Here is a 20,985-nt window from a genome sequence, read left to right as displayed (position 1 = left end):
ATTAACTAGTGAGTACAAACCAAAATAAAACAGTTCATACAAGTCAATTTAGTTGAGCTAAATAGAAATGGCCTAAACATGGAAGATTTATTTTCTTCCAATGTTCTCAACCATTACTAAAAATAGAAAATGTCCTAAAACTTTTTGACATTTTCAATAAAAATACTTATTACTACCTTGATCTGCAACCAAAGGACAGATCACCAGAGCCTTAGCATGTGACTATAGAAACTTGTAGTATTTTCTAGCTATCAAAGAAGGATAAAAACTAAGAAAAAAAGAAAAGCTGCTCCCTATGGCCCTTATTACCTGCTAATGAAGAAAACGGGTTTTATGGGCTTCATCATATGCACATAACTCCAGGTTGCATCAAATTTACACATTTACAAGCTGAAGGATTGGTGACTGCAAATTGTGTGAAGGAGTGGGAGGAGCCAGATGGTGTTGGGACATCCTAGACAATGTTCACATTGTACTTTGTGTTCTTTCATCTCTGTCAACCAAGCTTATTGAATTTGCTCCAGAATTTGGGGAAAGAATTACCTGAATTTTTAAACCTACAGATCCGTCTGACTTTAGAATTAGTTGTTATATCACCAGGAAAACATAAGTGCAGATGTTGGACCATGTCAAAAATCTTGTCAAGAGAGTGGATTGTTTCACACAGAACTGAGATGTGGCTTCTGATTCTGGTGGCGTATTTGTTCCAAAGAAATGTGAATTCAGGACGTATGCCAACTAAAGATGTGGACCCAGAAGCATTCATGAATATTGTAAGTTGGGATTTTTCATAATGTTTTGGGGGAGATGAAGTGCCTTACATGTTAATGTTTGTATCTGTGTATTATCTGCATTATATTTATATATGGTGGTAGTTTTTGCTAGTAGAGCATAGTAATAAATTAGCATATTGTAAATGGAAAGTGCTAAACTGATAAATTGGGTGAGTAAACTGGGTTTTCCTCCAACAAATTCAGTCAGGCTAATCACTTAATCCCTTTGGGATTCAAACACAATTTAACTTTTTCTTGAATTTTTTTATTTATCCTATGAGCAGAGAAATCATTGAAGTATCTTGGGTCAAGCCCAGACCCTCAATTATTTCCATTTTATCTGTGCTTTGATTCTTTTTCTACTTTCTCCCATATTACGAAGGTGTTAGCCCTCACTTATTATTAGGGCACTCACTTCTAGTAGCATCCTACATCATTCTAATGTATTCTTGTTATCCTATTTTGGACTGGTCACTTTGTTGACTGGCAGTAAAAGGAGCCTAATAAATGCTAGAGAGAGCTTCCGGTGAGTGAAATTCATGAATGATACGATATCTCTTTAGGTATCCCGGAGGATTTTTTTTTTTTTTTTTTTGGCTTACTTTAAAATTCTTAGTTGAGTTTTAATGTCCACCATATACTAACACTTATCCAACAGCAGAATTGTGATGAAAACTAATTTCATTTCATCTTCACTGTCCTATACAGTAGGTAGGATAATCCCCATTTTTCAAATGAAGGAGCTGGGATTAAAGAGGTTAAACAACTTAAATTAGGCCACATCACTGGTAGGTGGTAGTGCTACAATTTATAAGCAGGCCTGTCTGAACACATAATTGTAACCACTATGCAGTACATCCTCCCAGGTGAGTGAGACTGTGTGTGGTGTTCATGATCCATAGATTTGTCACAGATTTAACATGCCCTCCTTTATACAGATTTAAGACCCTTTTCACAGTAGTCTCCTTTGAATGGATTCTAAAACTCTGACAAGCCATAGAAATAGTTTGAATCTTCATCATGCCAACTATCGGGTTTCATTTGATTATCCCAAAGAGTGACTGTCTTTTGATGGTTTATTCAGTTTATTAGCACATTGGCGTAGATCCTCAGGAACCATCCTCTGGCCCTGAGAAGTTCCCACACAAATTCCTCTGGGTTACTGGGTGGAGGGAATCTCTTCAGCTGCAGGCAGAGCCAACCTCCCTGGGCCTCACCCACTGGATGTGCCCAGTACCTGTACACTCTTGACGCATCAGGAGCCTTAAAATTAAAATCCTTTGAATTGGATTCTAGCATTGACCTGTTATGCATGGAGAGATGAAGTAAAATAGAAAATTCATATGATTACTGGTATAAATTAAATGATATAGAATAAAAATGGTTCAGAGTGTGAATGGGCCTGCTTCTATATGCTGATTTAGATGGATATAATCTGCTCTATATTTTGGTATACAGTTGGCTTCATTTATGTATTTTTCTAGTAAGTGTTAATTGAACACCTATTAGGCCCCTGATACTGTGCTATGCACTAAGGTTACAGAGAGATCTAAGAATATCAAAAGTCTGACTTCACAGAGCTTACAATCCAGCAGGAAAGATAGACTCTCAATTACTAATTACAAGAACAGTGAAATCAAAGAAGAAAACATGAAATAGGAGGACCTAATCCAGGAAATTTAGGGAAGTTTTTCTGAAGAAAGGTTTCTTAACCTGAAGTCTGAAAGATGAAGAGGAATAACTTGAAAGGGTGGGGTGGTTTTTAATTATAGTATTAGCCAATGCTCCTTCAGTACCTATTATATGCCAGGTAACCCAGTTAGTATTATATGTGCATTATCTTTTTACATTCTTTGCACTAATTTTGTGGAGTACGAACCATTGGTGTACCTAACATACAATGAATAAACTGAGCAATAAGGACAGGTTAAGTAAATTTCCCCAAATCATATAGCTAGTTTGTGTATTAGTGTTAGAGGCAGGATTAAAACTCAAGCAGTGAGACACTAGGGCCTTTCTCTTGATTACTATGCCCTTTTGCCCTATATAATCCATTGGGCATTTGGCACCTGGCTTTCTCCTCTTTTGTTCCTTTTAAAGCAACTGATAGAAATAATCCCCTCGTTCTTTAAGTGATGACAATGGGCAAAAACAGTAAGAATACTTAGGAGATCTCTGCAGCTTCATATTTTACAGACTTCCTACATGTAACAACTGCATAAAATAAGGATCCTTAACCAGGGCTCTATATATAGGCAAGAAGAAACCTGAAACCCCTCAAATTCACTGAGGGATGCTTGACCTAAAAATATTAAGCAGTACTTCTCTTGATGAGTCTGTGGTTTTAAAGCTGAAAAGAAATTTAGGGAATGCATGGTCCAGGGGTTCTCATAAGACAAGCGGCCCATTGGTTGCATTAGAATTACCCGATTCCTAACTCAAAGAGAGCCCAGGAGCCTGTATGTGTAAATTTCCCAGATGATTCTGATGCACACCCATTAGAGTGCATCAGAATTGCCTACGGAGCCTGTTAAAGCACAGATTGCTAGGCCTCATCCTCAATAGGTTTGGGTGGAAACTGATAATTTGTATCTCTAACAAGTGTCCAAGTGATACTGATGATTTTAGTCCAGGGTCCACACTTAGAGGACCATCATTTTAGTCCAGTCTCCACATTAAAGGTAAAGAAAATGAGAACTGCGAAGAACTGAGTGATTTTTCTAAGATAACATGATTAGCTAGAGAAAAGCAAGGAATTTCTTGTCTATGTCTTCCAGCATCAAGGCATCTACTTTTTAACTTTTGGATCATTGAGGATATAGCCATACAGAACTTAACTCAACAGAAATTGTGCTTTTTCCATAGAGTGAAATCATCCAACATAAAGGCTATCCCTGTGAGGAGTATGAAGTCACAACAGAAGATGGGTATATCCTTTCTGTTAACAGAATTCCTGAAGGCCTAGTGCAATTTAAAAAGACAGGTATGCTGTACACTATGTCACCCCAACATGGCAGTCTTCCCTACAGTAATGACTTCCTTGTGGTTTGAATGTGTCAAAGAGAGTCTGGGTTCTTAGTATAGATGGGGGCCAATTGTTCAGGGTGAAAGATGGCTTCAGTTATCCCCATAATACCCATTACCACCCCCCAGCCCCAAGGATCTCAAATAAGCATAGTATTTATTTTCAAAAAAGATCTTCAAGAAAAGTCCATTTCTTGACTTTTTCTAGCACTTTACCCATTCCCTAAACCCCTCCTATATAGATATCTAGAATATCCCACTAATGATCTCTTGAACAGACTGTACCAACCCCTGCTCATGAAGAATGCAAACTCCAATATGGTACCTGGTACTCACCCCTGAACACTCTATTTTCCCCATCCAAATTGCACTTTAAATATTTAAAGTGTTGGCCAGATTTTCACTAAATATTTAAGATGTTGCCCAGATTCTTTTTAAGAATCAGGCAATACATGTATGTTTTAATTTTTTTACTACATTTCCATAGTTTATATAATTCCTTCTTTTTGCATATGGGATTTTCAGCTATTGCTGGCTTTTCAAAAATTCACTTTCATTACCCATTAAATTGTGCCTATCCATCATCTCTCTTTGGTTCTATTCCTTTTAATACTCTAGCTCTATGTTTATAGCAGCAGCCATGTTATCTGTCATGAGTACAGATAGTATAATTTCTTATTAAGTTCCGTCTATATGCCAGGTACAATACTAAGTGCTTTGTGCTTTATTTGTGTTAGTCTCATTTAACTTTCACAATAATCCTAATAACTGCCACTCACAGAGGCTAAATAACTTGCCCATAAAGTCTATGACTACTTGATCGTATGTTGCAAAAGCAGGTCTCAAATCAAGATGTCTGACACCACAGCCCATAGTGTTAACTAGGACCAGAAAATACTGGGGAAATGCCACTGGCCTTTGGTGTAAAGAAGCTTCAGGGTCTGTTTTATTCCAATTACATTACACTTGTGCAGTTTTTTGCAAACCAGCTTTTTTTTTTTAACATCAGCTGCACAGCTGTACATATATGTTGAGTATACTCCCTCCTCAGTGCCTTTGAACTTCAGAGTTCTCCCTCTGGACCACTATTTCATCAGATATCTACACAGTTTGTCCTGGTCCTTCTTTCACCTTCTTTCCAAGACCATCCTATACAAAATAGCAGCCCTTTGTCACCTATTGAGATCTAGCCCCTTATCCTGCTTAATTTTTCTTATAGTACTTAACACCACCTGATATGTAGATACTTGCTTGTTTATGTATCCTCAGCCTCACCACAATATCAACTCAGGGGAGCAGGGACTTCATTTTGTTCAAGGCTAGCACCAATGCCTAAAACAGTGCCAACCATATTGTAGACGTCAATAAATATATGTGAAATGAATAAATTAATTTTATGTAAATAAATGAATAGGCTGGAGACAGAGAACTTTTCACTAAGCCCCACAAATTCTAGAGGGTAATCAATCAAGGCATGGATCTGCCAAGTAACCAAGTGACTGTAGCATTTCCTAGTATCAGGGGAGACTCCTGCAGCTCCTCTTCGTGGGCGTTTGTTTTCTCATCCCCGGTTTATTTACATTGTCCACCCATTGCCCAGGAGTTTGCAGTTCCGGGTGTCAGTCGGTGCAGAATACTCCCCTCTAGTGGCTGATGTTGTTCCTGCAGCTCCCATTGGCCTCTTTAAGGAGGAAATACCCCTCTCTGAAGGAAAATAAAATTTCTCAACATCTCTTCAAAAAGAGGGCCAATGAAAAGGACTGAAAGATATCTATAAGCTTGTGACAAAAGCCTTTTAAAAATCTTCATCAGATAATCATTGTTCGCTTCAAGTATTTACATCAAGAGAGAAAATAGGCTGGGCCATCCTCAAAAATGACAGCTTTTTAAAGAGTAGCTCTTACACATTCACCTGTTGGCTCTAATGTAAATGAAAGTCCATGACGCTAAGGGATACTTGAAATGATACCAATCATGTATAAGCCAGCTCTCTCACTAGGTGAACCACAAGTACAAACTACTGCTAACAGGGCCAACTGGCCCCAGCCGTGGGAAACGGCCGTAGGACTCCAAAAGGGGAGCATTGATCCATCTTGGTTTGATCACATAGTATTCAGGTCACCTCCTTGAGGGTTAAGAGGATGAACTCAATGACCAGACATAAAGGAACATATAAAATAACTCAGTTCCATTCTCCCTGTCCTTCATTAGCAGCCCTCCTGTTTTCTCACCAGAGGGATAGAATGAGGCAAATGGAACTCATAAAGATTGCCCAGATGCTGGATGAGTTTGTTGTAGAAAGACCCCAGTGTTACAAAGAGATTGCATATGTACTCAGTTCACTGAATAACAGGATCTACCATCTTCTAAGCAGTTAGGCAGCTTGCTGAATGCTTAATGCACGGTATCTCAATTAACCCTCAAAACCCTGCTAGGTAGGCGATTATACCCTTGCGTTGTTAATGAGGACATTGAAGCTCAGAGAATCACTGCCTTTGAAAATTACAGCACTAATAACAGCAGCAATAAAGCTTCTCTTTACTGCAGGCTTCCTCTAAGCCAGGCACTGTGATGTGGACATCACATTCTTGATCTGAGCTAATTCTCATGTTTCTCCTCCTAAAGGTACAGCATTTTATTAATCTTTCAGTGTTACTTGCTAATGTAAAAAATGATGTTCATCTTAATTTATGTAACGTTAGAATTCCTAAAAACCTTAATCCTTCTTTATCCCTTACTGATGTTTTTTTATAAATTTTATCTTGATATAATTTCAAATTTACAGAAAGTTTCCAAGAATCGTACAAGGAAAACCAACATATACCCTTTACCCTAATTCACCAGTTGTGAATTACCATTTACCCCCATTTATTCTCTCTTTCTCTCTCCCACTTTCTCTCTCTCTCATTATTTTTTCAAAAATCTTTCACAGTAAGTTTGAGACATCATGCCTATTAATCCCTAAATACTTCAGTATGTATTTCCTAATGTCAAGGAGGAAAAAACGACTTTTTTTCCCTACTCATTTTAGGTTCTCCAACTGGTGCCATGTGAATTAGATTAACAAAAGACAGATTAAGAAGAGAAAAGCAAGCAGAGGTTTATTAGCAGGGGCATCTCACATACACATAGGAGCACTCAGAGATGAGTAACTGAAAATGGTGTTTAGATTTGGGGGTCTATATGCCTGACTTAGTAGGGAAAAGAGAGTTCAAAAAAGAGCACTTATGGAAAAGCAAATGACTTTCTGAAAAGACAAATGGCCCTTAGGAAAATAGAGGGAGATATGATAGTTTATGACAATGTCTGTCTGTTTGTGGTGCCAACATCTCGTATCCAAGAAGAGAAGATTACAGTTGCTTCCAGGGAATTTAGGACAATTGAGTTCTTCTGGGAGGTTCTGCTTTTAGGCAGACAAGGGATTTCAGGAACTCAAATGCCTTCAGCACGAAATAATTCTTATGCCAAAGTGACATATTTGGAGGGGGTGGGGACAATATCCTGATATCCTTTACTGAGAAGGATATTCTATAATCACAATACATTTATCAAAATTACAAAACTAACACTGATTGATATTAATATTTAAACCATAGTCCACAGTCAAATTTTGTCAATTGTGCCCAAGTGCTTTATAGCTTTTAGAAATCTTGGTCAATAATCTAATCCATGGTCATATACCATATTTGGTTGTCATGTCCCTTTGTCTCTTTTCTAAATTGAAAAAATTCTTCAGTTTTCTTTGTCTTTTTTGACCATGACATTTTTGAAAAGTTTTGAAGTTATTTTATACAATGCCCTTCAATATGGTTTGTCTGATGTGTCTTCATGATGAGATTTAGGTTATATATTTTGGCAGGAATACCAAAGAGATGAAGTTGTGTCTTACCAGTGCATTATGCTATTAGGCACATGATGATGGCTTGTTTTAGAATTGGCAATATCAGCTTAATTTTTTCCCCAACTTTATTGATGTATAATTGACAAAATTATATATATATATTTAAAGTGTACAATATGATGATTTGTTATATGTATACCTTGTGCAGTAATTACCACATTCAGGTTAATTAATACATCCATCACCTCACATAGTTACTGTGTGTGTGTGTGTGTGTGTGTGTGTGTGTGCGTGCGCGCACGAGACAGAAAGGGAGAATGCTCTCAGCAAATTCCAAGTATACAATACAATATTATTTGCTACAGTCACCATTAGATCTCCAGAACTTACTCATCTTATAACTGAAGACTTGTACCCTTGGACCAGCAAGCATCTCCCTATTTTCCCTACCCATCAGCTCCTGGTAACCACTATTCTAATCTCTGTTTCTATGAGTTCAACTTTGGATGTTCGATTTACTTTCCCACTCATAGTACACAAGGGTTCCCTTTACTCCGTATCCTCACCAACACAGGCTATCCCTTCCTTTTGATAAAAGTCATTCTAACAAGTGTGTGAGGTGATTTCTCATTGTGGTTTTGATTTGCTTTTCCCTGATGATTAGCTCATGTACCAATTGGTCATCTGTATGTTTTCTTTGGCAAAATGTCCATCCATTCAGATCCTTTGCCCTTTTTTAAATTGGATGATGTAAATTGGACATGCTGTTGAGTTGTATGAGTGCCTTGTTATCAGAAATATAGTTTGCAAACATTTTCTCCCATTCCACAGGTAGCCTTTTCACTCTGTTGACTGTTTCATTTGTTGTACAGAAGCTTTTTAGTTTGATGTAGTCCCACATGTCTATTTTTGCTTTTGTTGCATGTGCTTTTGGTGTCATATCCAAAAAATCATTGCCAAGACCAATGTCAAGGAGCTTTTTCACTATGTTTTCTTCTAGGTTTTACATTTAAGCTTTTAATCCATTATGAGTTAATTTTTGTTGGTGGTATAAATTAGGGGTTCAGTTCCATTTGGTGATATTTGCTTTGATCACTTTTTTGAGATGGTATCTGCCAAGTTTTTCTGTTGTAAAGTTAGTATTCTTCCCTTTGTAATTAATAAATATTTGTGAGGAGGCACTTTCAGGATATGTAAATATCCTGTACCTCTTCAAACTTTTACCCACTAATTTTAGAATCTATTAATGATTTTATAATGCCATTGATCTATCTGTATTTATTAATTGGCATTATATTGTAAATAAGAGCTTTTCCTTCTCCCCTAATTGCTTGTTTGCTTATTTTTATTAATATCAATATTGACTCATGCATTCTTAATTTATTCATTGGTATGTAAGTTATTACTGTCATTATTTATTTTGATGCTCAAATTTTCCCATATTTGAACAGTGGGAGATACTTCAAGCTGACTTGGGGTACTTTTGACATATTTATTGTATATATATTTGTGTGTAAATGTGTATATTAATATTATAACTCAACAATTATATATATAGCATTGTATAATTATGGATATTATAACATTAACATATACACATAGTTATATATTTATATTGTATTGTATAGTAATATATTGTATTATATATTATAGACATACTATAAATAATATAGTTTCTTATTCTTATTAAAATATATAATAGTTTTGATTATTATATAAAATGATCTTACTCATTGCATTATACACTCTCCTGGGGTGCCCAGACAAATGTCGTAATAATAATAACTACACAAAAACAACAATGAAATAAGAATTTTGATGCTTTCTCTTTGCCAGATTTTGTGCTACCTGCTGCTCCTTGTGCACTATTTCATTTAGTCATAAGAAAAGTTCTATTTTTCTGATGCAGAAATCAAGACACAGAAAAGTTAAGTAACTGACCAAGATAATCAAACTAGCAAGCAGCTGAATCAACAATTGAACGCAAATTTGTCCAGCTTGAAAGCCTTTGCACATTAGGGGCTAACAAGAAAGGTGGATATTACTTCCCACAGTTGAAATACTGTTTTGTAGGTTCCAGGCCTGTGGTGTTACTGCAGCACGGGCTGCTTGGAGATGCCAGCAACTGGATTTCCAACCTGCCCAACAATAGCCTGGGCTTCATTCTGGCAGATGCTGGTTTCGACGTGTGGATGGGGAACAGCAGGGGAAACACCTGGTCTCAGAAACACAAGACCCTCTCCGTAGACCAAGATGAGTTCTGGGCTTTCAGGTATTTGAAAAGATTTCGAGTGGAGGCGGACATGGATGTCTTTGGAAGCACTGGGTAAAAAATTATGGCTTCTGGTATTTGGGTGATTTACTTTGATTGGCTCATCAGTATCCTAATATGGTGTCCCCCGATTATCTTAATTGACTAGTGATTCTTTTGAGGAAGTAGTGGGGAAAATTGAGTTTCCCAAATAGATGGTTGGGTCTGGTGAATGGGGTGAGACCGGTGGTGGGTGTCAGGTGATCAAGAGTGGAATGAAAGAAGCATACATCAACTTCCTTCTAAGATGGATATCCTGGGACCAACTCTTCTGTGAGTTATGACAACAACTACTACCCCCAGGAGGAGATGAGACCAGCAACATTAAAGATTTTAAAGAAACTAGTAAGCCTTAGGGACTATCAATTTGAACTAACGTACCTCTCACACTCTTACAAAATATTTTTATTTAAATGACCGATTGACATTCAACCTGCTCTTTATCCCTTTCATCATAGAAGGGTCCCTGTAGTAGCTTTAATATTTTTCATACAAATGAGTCTGCATGACCCTGTTCTGTTCTGCTGAGAGAGTAACGGGACACCTCACCTAGGAGGTGGATCAAGTGCTCAGTAAATATTCACTGAAGATGATTATCCCTCTGTGATAACATCTGGATGAAACAGCAGTTTGCTAACAGTCTGTGACTCCAGAGAAACTCATTTGAAACAAGTCCATTCTGAGTGTTGGGAGGGGCACATTAACAAACTGTTGGGGATGATAAGTCAAGGGCTTGTTTGTAAAACCCGGGGGCTGTTTTTGTTTATTTCTGATTATGACTTTTCATATAACTTTGTCTTTTCCCCTTGTAGTTTTGATGAGATGGCTAGGTTTGACCTTCCTGCAGTCATAAACTTTATTTTGCAGAAAACGGGCCAGGAAAAGATCTATTATGTCGGCTATTCACAGGGCACCACCATGGGTAGGTTCAAAGGAAAGCAGGTTTGTATACACAGAAGAAATGTGAGCATGTGGTATACAGCTATGCCAGGAATCAGTCATCTCACACTTCACTCATTCTCTTCAGTGACTCTAAGGGTTATAGGAAATGGAAATGGAATTGAGGGAGGCCTCTGGTATGGTCAGTAGAACAGAGGCTTTGGAGTCAGACAGACTGTGGATTTAAATAGTGGCTCTACCACCTCTTAGGTAAATGTCATTGAGCAAATGACACCGCTGTGAAAGCAGTTCCTGACACATAGTATGCACTCAATAAATGCATTGAATGAATTAAATCCTGAGTTCAGTGTCTAGCACATAATAAGCAAGCAATAAACAGGAAGCACTGTCGTCATACTATAAATAGAACTGATGGGGACTTTACTCAAATCTCTTTTTTTCCCCTTCTAATGCCAGTGTCCGCAATTATGTGCTGGTGCCCTTTTGCTTTTGATGAATTTATGAGAAACCCTTAACTCATGGCCCCAGCAGGATACAGACCACCTACTTGGGAAGATGGGAGCAAGACTGGCTATTCTGTACCTCTATCAGACCAAAGTCAACAGAAAAATGTGCTTGGTTTAGATTAGGCTGAAGGAAGATCAGGAGAGGCACAGTGTGTGCCTTGAGGAGAAAGCTCTGTAGAGGGAGCTGAGAAGAGCTCTTTACCTTCACCCTGAGCCAAACTCAAAGTTGAAGTCCAGGGTGAGGGATTCTAAGGAGACAGGTAACTCAGGGTACAAGTTCACTTGGTTCACTTTTAATTGATGCGCTCTAGTGAATAAAAAGTTTGATTTTCACATTTTCCTTTCTGGGTTTTTCAGTAACATTAACTGATTCCAGTGATGCTATGTCTCACCCTGCACTTCATACAAAGAAAGATTAAGTGTTATGCTTGCTCCAACTCTACTATCCGAAGGCCTTAATTTTTTTTTTTCTCTATACTCAAATTGCTCGACTTGACATGAAGACACAGGTGCTAATGATGAAGTTAAATGCTATTTTGAGAAAGAAGAGGGGACAAGAAAGCACAGGATTATTCTATTAGTCAATCATGGAGCTATTAATGTGGAGAACTTGAATTTGCTTTGCATAAAGAGAAGTGTTGCTGGGAGAAGTCATCTAGAGTTCTTACATCTTGATATTTGAGGGGAGTTCTATATAGTCAGAATTAAGCTGGAATATAGTAATGTATTTTAATGTATTTTCAACCCAGTCTGACTGAAGGTGTAGTTGAGAGAGAAAGAGCTACTACCTGGTCACTCTTGTGCTTGCCTTTGCATGTAGCTGGCAAACCTAATCACATGGAGAGAAAAGAAGGGAAGGAATCAGTCTTGTTTAATACTTACCTTCTCGGAACTAGACAGAAGTCATGTGATCCCATCTGTTTTTGTTTTTGTTTTTGTTTTCCCAGCCTCCCTCCTCCCAGCCTGCCACTATCAGCCTAAACAGAGAGAGTACAAGCTCTTTTGAAATAGACACATAATATTTAAAATATAATGACCATGTCCTTGCTTTATACAATAGACTTTTTCTCCCAAAAGTTCCACAGAGATTGTCTCTGTACAGTGCTAATTCAGGGAATTTGACCCTATTTTATAGGTATTGAAACTAAGGCACGGACTGACTTAACCAGCATCCCATACCTAGCCTAAGGTAAAAGTAAGAGTTGGAATCCAGTTCATTAGACAACTTATCTAGATAATGTTATAGTTTGGGTTCCAAAAAAATTAGGGGTCGAGGAAAATCAGCAAGACCCTGCTATCTCAATACCCATTATGTTACAGAACATGGTTATTATCAATAAACCAGGCAATTTCTCTTGTTCTCATTTTTTTAACTGTAGATATTTATTTAAAATACCTCGTAAGAATTTGAAAATTAAATGAGGTGAAAACCATGAAGTCGCCACAAAACGTCTAGCATATAGTTACCTCTCTGTCTCTCTCTCTCTATTATCTATCTATCTATCTTATATATTTATATATGTATTCTCAAAGTTCATATTTTCATATTATTGGACTCAATAATTTAATTCAACAATTCAATGAGAACCTACTACTGGATATCAAATAAGCTAGAGGTCAGAGGGAAAACAAAGGAGTTTTTATTGCTGTTGTTTTTCCCTCACCTCAAAGAGCTTAAAATTTCATGAGAGAGTTAAGACTCAATCACATGTAATTACTGAAATATCTTGACAAAAGTAAAATATACATTTTATGAGTTCTAGGGTATTCAATATCCACACTGACATATTTCTTCTCTTGCAGGCTTTATTGCATTTTCCACCATGCCAGAGCTGGCTCAGAAAATAAAAATGTATTTTGCCTTAGCACCCATAGCTACTGTTAAACATGCGAAAAGCCCTGGGACCAAATTTTTGTTGCTGCCACATATGATGATCAAGGTATGTGATTCCTCAGAAAATTCTTTGTCTATGTACAAGAGTCTTCCAGGCCAATATGCTAAAATGTACACTTTTCAATTAGAGTCACTTCTTTTTTACTGTAATGTAATTGCTACTATTTTGTTTCATATTTTTACAGGGATTGTTTGGCAGGAAAGAATTTCTGTACCAGACCAGATTTCTCCGCCAGTTTTATATTTACCTTTGTGGCCAGATAATTATTGATCAGATTTGCAGCAATATCATTTTACTTCTAGGAGGATTTAACACAAACAATATGAATATGGTAAGTGGGAGCCTAGAAAATTCTCAGTTTTCCGAAGCAAAGCTAGGAGTTATTAGTCTCACTCCTTGACAATGAGCTATCGCCAGTGAAAACTTAGCGAAACCTAATCCTAGTAATTCAGTTTTCTCTGAGTCATACTAATATACAGGAACTGCTTTAACATGGGTTGCGACCAGGTTAATGTAAGGGCACTTCTAGATATTAACTTCAGAGATTACAGATGGAAGAGATCTGAAAGCAGCTTTATACAGTGAATCAACAGATGGGAAAAAAAGTGATTAGAACCTAGTAGTCAAAGGAGATAACTTCCATGCGTCATCCACCTCTTCTTTCTTCTTGGGTCCTTCTGGTTTGTAGTTTAAGTCCTTTGATAGGATGTCTGGGAGTTTCAATTTGGCTTAGGCATAGCTACTAGTTGGTGGGTATCACACTGTGGGTTCCCAGGAAGCATACTTTGAGATGGAAATTAGTAGGCAGAGTAATTTGGGGTCATGCCCTTGGAATAACACCTAGAGAAGGGAAGAAACAGGATTGGGTAGACGAAAAGTCAAGCTGTGATGCAATCTCAATAGGACCCTCAGTTAATCCTACAGAAATCTGTGAAGATAGGATGACCCTTCAGAGCTGTCCTAAGTTAGAGTGAGAGGGCTGGGTCTTTATACCCCCACACCAACCAGTCATTTAATGCAGATGATGCCAGTAATGGGTGACACACTGGGCAAGGCAGTCCTATACACCTGGGGACAATCCCCCCAAAACACCCAACAGTAGAGGGCTATCTGCCAGCAGCATTCCCAGAAGCTGGAGGAATACATCTTTATTTCCAAGAGATTCTTTCTCTTTTCTTATATTGTAATATTATTAATAATATATATCATTAATTATATTATTAATATAATTAATAGCTGCCATTCGATGAGCATTTATTATGTGCCATCCTAAGTCATTCCCTGTAAGAATCCTATGTGATAGGTATTAGCAATATCCCTACTACACAGATTAGTATCCTGAGATTTAGTGGATTAAATAACGCTCTTATATCCACCAAAAAATTAAATGGCAGATCTAGGATTTGAATACAGGCCAATTCTAGAGCCGTCATCCTTAATGACTCTAGTAAAGTTTGTTGTTTTTTTTGGTTTTTTTTAGAGGTCAGATCTCTAATGAGAAGCTATTCTCAGATGAAAAATATAGGTTCCAGAAATACATTCAGTAGCATTTTTTATTTATGTGCATGTGTATGTTTTTGCTTCATGGATAATTGTTGATAATTTAATGATGTTCCCATTTCTTAGTCTGACACCCTGGAGGTTTGGTCTTGACAAGGTACATGTCTTATGAGTTTTTCCATGTCCCACAATCATGTTTTGTTACAGAGCCGAGCAAATGTATATGTCGCTCATACTCCTGCCGGAACATCTGTGCAAAATATCCTACACTGGAGCCAGGTAAGAAATGTTGAATTTGTAGTTTTCCCTAAGTAAAGGTCTTTGCACGTTTTGCTGAAATAGTCACAGGATGTCCTTTTGACAGTCTGGCATCATTTCACATTTATTCCAAGATGAAATGTGATCTAGAACGTTGAAACTTTTCAAGGGGGCGGGGGGGAGTATTGGCCCACAGACCTCTTTAGTGGACCTTAAAAGTGTGAATTCAGATGGGCCCAGTGAGACCTTTCTCTGTCTCTAGCCACCCCAAACTGAGGCTGGAGGAAATCATTTTTGGCTCCTCCAAAAGCATGGTCTAGTAGTAACAAACATGCTAAGTCAGGACTTAATTGCCCAAAGGGGTTTCACAGGAGTCCTTTGTGCTACAGACTATACCTGCAACACAGGAGGGAAAGTGATTACCAGTCACATGAAATAGGGGCAGATCCGAGGTAAGACATTCAGGTTGATGCAAGGACAATGTGAATACTAATTATTATTTCTCACATATGAAGAAGCACTGAACCTAATAGCAGTGCTCATTGTAGATGATACCATAGTGACCCCGATTGGCTGTGGAAGTAGGGGTGGAGATCAGGACAGAGCTAGAGCGTAACTAACCTTAGATTCTCATCTATTAAAAATACCATTTTGTCCCTTATCCCCAACCTCCCTCCCATCTAGCAACGCCCATTTTTTCCTCTATGTCTCTGAGACTGTTTCTGGGATATGAAAGTCAATTTGGGGAACGTTATCAATGTTGTAAAGATTTTGTAGGGTATCTGACGGACACTTGTCTCATTAGGGAGACCACCTCAGGGATGATGTAGATGCCTGATCACTGCACTGTACACCTGAAGCTGAAGCTGAACAATAATGAATGTCAACTACAGTTTTATATATATATATATATATACACATATATGTATATATATATATTGTTACAAGAAGGGGAGTACAGCATTAGGAATAGAGACAGTGGAAATGTAACAGCTGTATGCGATGTCAGAGGGGTAGTGGATGGGGGGAGGGGGTTTCTCACTGTGTGAGGGATATAAATGATAAATGTCTAACTATTACATTGTTTTGTGCACCTGAAACTAATTTTAAAAATGTTTAAAAAAAAACCACAAAAAACATGTTGACAAAAAAATAAATAGAAGCTCTTAACTCAAGCAGAAAGTTTTAAGAATAGTAATGACATCTATAAAGAATAAACGTTGGTCATATCTGTTTTTATAACAATATAGAGCCTAGTGAAATAGTTCTTTTAAGGTCAGTGTTATAATTTTGTGTGTGTGTGTGTGTCTGTGTGTGTCTGTGTGTGTGTGTAAGAGGGGAAAAAAAGAGAGAGAGAGATTTTATAATCAAAATCAAATAATTTTAATTGGCATGGACGTTGGTCCCCTTCTCCCAGAATTACCACATTGCACAACTCCAGGGGGAGCTTTCCCGTTGCAGCCGACAGAGTTGTTCAGAATACCCTTCTGCATAGACTGGTATGGGGATGCACTTCCTGGGATTGTATAACATGGTGGTGAAGCATTTCTGTAGTACATCCAATTCTCTCCCCAAAAGGGCCTTATTCTTGCTTTGACACTTTGACCAGAAGAGCAGACGCATCCTTTGCTCTCTGCTTCCCTCACAGTTGCAGACTTGGTAGCACATTTCCACTCCTCCCACCCTTACCCAGTGATATATTTGAATGCCATGTAAATTTTTGTTTCCTTTTAGGCAGTGAATTCTGGGGAACTCCGGGGGTTTGACTGGGGGAGCGAGACCAAAAATCTGGAGAAAAGCAATCAGGTAAGAAAATCAATGCCATCTACTGCACATGCATCCTTCAGAAGTGCATAAGAGGGAAGTTGTAACGGCAGTTTATTGTAGAGATGGGAATAAAATACAAGAATGCAAGTGGAAAATAACAGTTCAAATTTGACTCCATTTGAAAATGGCAGTGTTCGCAGTTTAGCCAAGAGGCCTCTTGCTTTTATAATGAACTAGGAGAACTCTTTTTGATAATGGGTTTCTTAGGAAAAAGATGGGGTAGGTTTGGTGAAGAAGAGTGTATAGTCTGTCGTGACTACTACTAGAAGGATCCTTTTAGGATCAGCAAATAAACAAACACCAGTGAGAAAGGCAGGGTTTTTTCATGGTACAGTAACAAGAGTATTAATTGGCAAGTGAGGATTACGGTGTTAGTCTTGCCTCTACACTATAAACTTGTGTGGTTTTGGATAGGCTGATTCAATTTTTCAGGCCTTCATTTATTTTTTAAAATTATTGGATTAGATACTTTTTAAGAGTTCAACCTGGTGACACTTATAATGAACTTGTAATTTGCAAGTGAAAATTGTGGAAAAAGTGTTATCACATTACCTAAAAAATGTGTTGTCAGTACTACAGCATAATATTAAAAATAAAAGCTGTGGCAAATCACAAGTGGATGTTAAACTCTTCTGAGCATAAAATCTGCACTGGAGATGATCAGTTAGGTTGTGTGTGAATGCAAACAAACGTTGACCATACAAATTTAAAGCTGGAGGGAGCTGGATAGACAGGCAAATTTTTGAGAGTCTCATAGTGTACTTAACAACCATTTCTGTACTTCAATCTCAATAGGAAAAGCTAGGAAGTTGGACAGACTGTGTAGTTCCCCTAAATAGCAAACTCTCCACAGGTATCAGCTACTCTTTTTTTTTTTTTTTTAAGATCCATCTTCACTGTTTCCTAAAATATGTCTTTAAAGAAAGCATTCCAGTTCCAAGATAGTTTTAATTTATCAACATGTAATGTCTTGAGTTCTAGAGAAAGTGACTCATGCAGAGTAGGTGCCAGAAAATGTTCATGGAAAGGAAGAGAAAACACGCATATAAAAAGGTGTCACAGAACCTTAGCACTAGACCTGAATTCAGTTCAGTCTTCTCACCTGTAACACAAGGAAAAATATTACTGGCTCCATAGAGTAGTCCAACCTTTTATATCTAAGTTAGGTTATAAAAGGTGGTTCTCATCACCAAATGCTGATGTGTGTGTGGCGGGGGGAGGGGGATTAGGGGGGGGAAGAGTGAGTTTTCCCACATCAACAAGCAATTCTCTGAACACCAGCTAGGAGTCCTACAACTTAACTCAATTCTGACACTATCCAGAGACAGCATCACATCCCACAGGTTAAGGACTCAGTCCCAGAAGACTGCCCTCCCTCACCACCTTCAGACACAACTCACAAGTCCAGGTTGTTACCACCTGTGTTTCTGATGGACTGGCTATAAATCAGACGTTCCAATGACCTCCTCCTTGGCTTACAGGTTAGGGGTTCTAGCCTATAAGACGTAGCCCCCCACCTCCGCCCCACTTCAGATGCCAATCCCAAGTCCAGGTTGTAACCTGTACTTCTGATCGACTAGCTGTAAATCACAGGTTCCCATGACACCCTCTTCTGGTTCGATTAATATGCTAGATTGGCTCACAGAACTCAGTGAAACATTTTGCTTACTGTAGATTACCAATTGATGACAAAAGGACAAATGGAAGAAATGCATAGGGCAAGGTATATGTGAAGTGGTGCAGAGCTTCCATGCCCTCTCCAGGCGCACAAGTCTTCCTACATTTCCACTTGTTCACCAAACTTGGAAGCTCTCTGAACCCCGTTGCTTTGGGGTTTTTATGGAGGCTTCATTACACACACGATGGATTAAAACATTAGCCATTAGCGATTGAACTCAATTTCCAGGCCTCTCCCCTCCCTGGAGGTTTGGGGGTGTGGGATTGAAAGTTCTAACTCTCTAATCACATGTTTGACTCCACTAGCAACAAGTCTCCATCTGGTTCCAAATCACCTCATTAACATTACAAAAGACATTTTTATGGTTCTCATCACTTACTGTGTTTCCCCAAAAATAAGACCTAGCCAGACAATCAGCTCTAATGGGTCTTTTGGAACAAAAATTAATATAAGACCCAGTATTATATTATATTATATTATATTATTATATTATATTATTATTATAAAGATCCAGTCTTATATTATAGTACAATAAGACTGGGTCTTATATTAATTTTTGCTCTAAAAGATGCATTAGAGCTGATTGTCTGGGTAGGTCTTATTTTCGGGGAAACACGATAGTAAATTCCAAGGGTTTTAGGAACTCTGTGCCAGAAATGGGAATGAGGACCAAATATATATTTCTTATTATCATTATCAATTACAACATCACAAGCTATAACTCTAAATTCTTAGAAAGTCACAAAGTAGAACAAGGATTGCCTGGATTGGAACCTCAGCTCCAGGGTGATTTTCTGACAAAGAAATGGGCCTCACCCTTTCTATATAAAGTTCTGGGTGCTGATTAACTTCCAGGGCTCAGCCAGGCACTCTGATGTAGTAGCACTGCTTGAATAAGACTAGGTTTCAAGAACCGAGACACCCTTCTTTGGGTGATGGAGGGCTAGAGCAGGGATCTAAATTCTACCTCCCCTTGCTTCAAACTACCTGAGTTCCAGTGCCATTGACTTCCCATGTTTTTGAAGACACAGGCAGGCTGGGCCAGGTTCAAAGGCTTTCTGTTGTCATAGAAAGTCTCTGTGAAGACCCAGAGGCCTTCCTAGTAGGTTCCATGCTGTTGCCTTTGTCTGTAGAGTGTCTCTAACTCTGGCCTCATGAAACATTTGTGAACTTATCTTTTAAAGGTGATTTATGTGTAAAATATTTACTAATAGGAAGAAAAATAATTGAAAATTAATGCTTAAAGTGCCAGGCAATTTACATGTTTTCTCATCTAATCTAGTAAGTGATTAGAGATATTATCCCCATTTCACAGATGAAGAAACTGAGGTTCAGTAAGGATAAGTAATTTTTACCTTCAAGTAGAGGCTGGAACAAAATACATAATGCAGGTCTGTTTGGCTCCAATGCCCATGCACTTTGCATCACAACACATGGCATTATTTAGTATGTTTACTTGAATTGTAAACTATGAGCTTGGAAGTCCAAATATTATCTACAGTTATAAACTAATCCTTTTTTCTAGCCAACTCCTGTAAGGTACAATGTTAGAGATGTGACAGTCCCTACAGCAATGTGGACTGGAGGTCAGGACTGGCTTTCAAATCCAGAGGACGTGAAAACACTGCTCGCCGAAATGAACAACCTTATCTACCATAAGAACATTCCTGAATGGGCCCATGTGGATTTCATCTGGGGTTTGGATGCCCCTCACCGTATGTACAATGAAATCATACATCTGATGAAGCAGGAGGAGACCAGCCATTCCCAGGAAAAATGTGAGGTCAGATTGTGAAGCATCTGATACTGACAAGTTTTATGAAAAGCCTCATGGAAGATGGGGCTGCGGTCCATGAACTGATGATTTTAAGGATTTCCAGAATGGGAAGCCTATCATAAGTAGAAGGGAGATGGAGAAAGCAGGGCAGACATTTAATATAGATTCCTTCAGAATTCCTACATTTGGCACTAAAATTAACATTTAAGTTTTTTTCAGTTAATTAAACTACTCATTGGGTGAACATAGGTTTCATGTGCTAGTATATATTCTACTACCGTGTTTCCCCAAAAATAAGACCTAGACTGACAATCAGCTCTAATGCGTCTTTTGAAGCAAAAATTAATATAAGACCCGGTCTTATTTTACTATAATATAAGACCAGGACTTATATAATATAAGATCCGGTCCTATATTAATTCTTGCTGCAAAAGACGCATTAAAGCTGAATGTCTGGCTAGGTCTTATTTTCAGGGAAACATGGTACCTTGAAGGGTTGGTTGTACCTGAGAGCTTGAAATTATCTATGTCATTCAGGTAAACCTCTCTAAAACATTTATTTTTTTCTATAAACCATATTTTTGAAGGAATAAAGTAAAATGACAAATTGGGACAGAAGTCTTGAATCTCTGGATTATTGTTGACTTTCACAAAATAAGCTAGACATTTTCACCTTATTTCCATAAAGACATAAC

At 38.0% G+C, this 20,985-nt stretch overlaps 1 protein-coding gene across 1 annotated transcript; it reads left to right on the top strand.

Moving 5' to 3' along the window:
* Positions 1-490: 490 nt before the first annotated feature.
* On the top strand, positions 491-20,435 carry LIPM (lipase family member M). The gene is made up of 9 exons (XM_019738515.2): positions 491-773; positions 3,639-3,756; positions 9,712-9,910; positions 10,762-10,871; positions 13,159-13,295; positions 13,435-13,581; positions 14,958-15,029; positions 16,743-16,814; positions 20,039-20,435. The coding sequence occupies exons 1-9, from the start codon at positions 627-629 to the stop codon at positions 20,306-20,308; spliced, it is 1,272 nt and encodes a 423-aa protein (XP_019594074.2). The 5' UTR covers positions 491-626; the 3' UTR covers positions 20,309-20,435.
* Positions 20,436-20,985: the final 550 nt, after the last annotated feature.

The sequence above is a fragment of the Rhinolophus sinicus genome, linkage group LG07 (genome assembly GCF_036562045.2).
Source record: "Rhinolophus sinicus isolate RSC01 linkage group LG07, ASM3656204v1, whole genome shotgun sequence".
NCBI lineage: Eukaryota > Metazoa > Chordata > Mammalia > Chiroptera > Rhinolophidae > Rhinolophus > Rhinolophus sinicus.
This window is presented reverse-complemented; position numbering and strand designations above follow the sequence as displayed.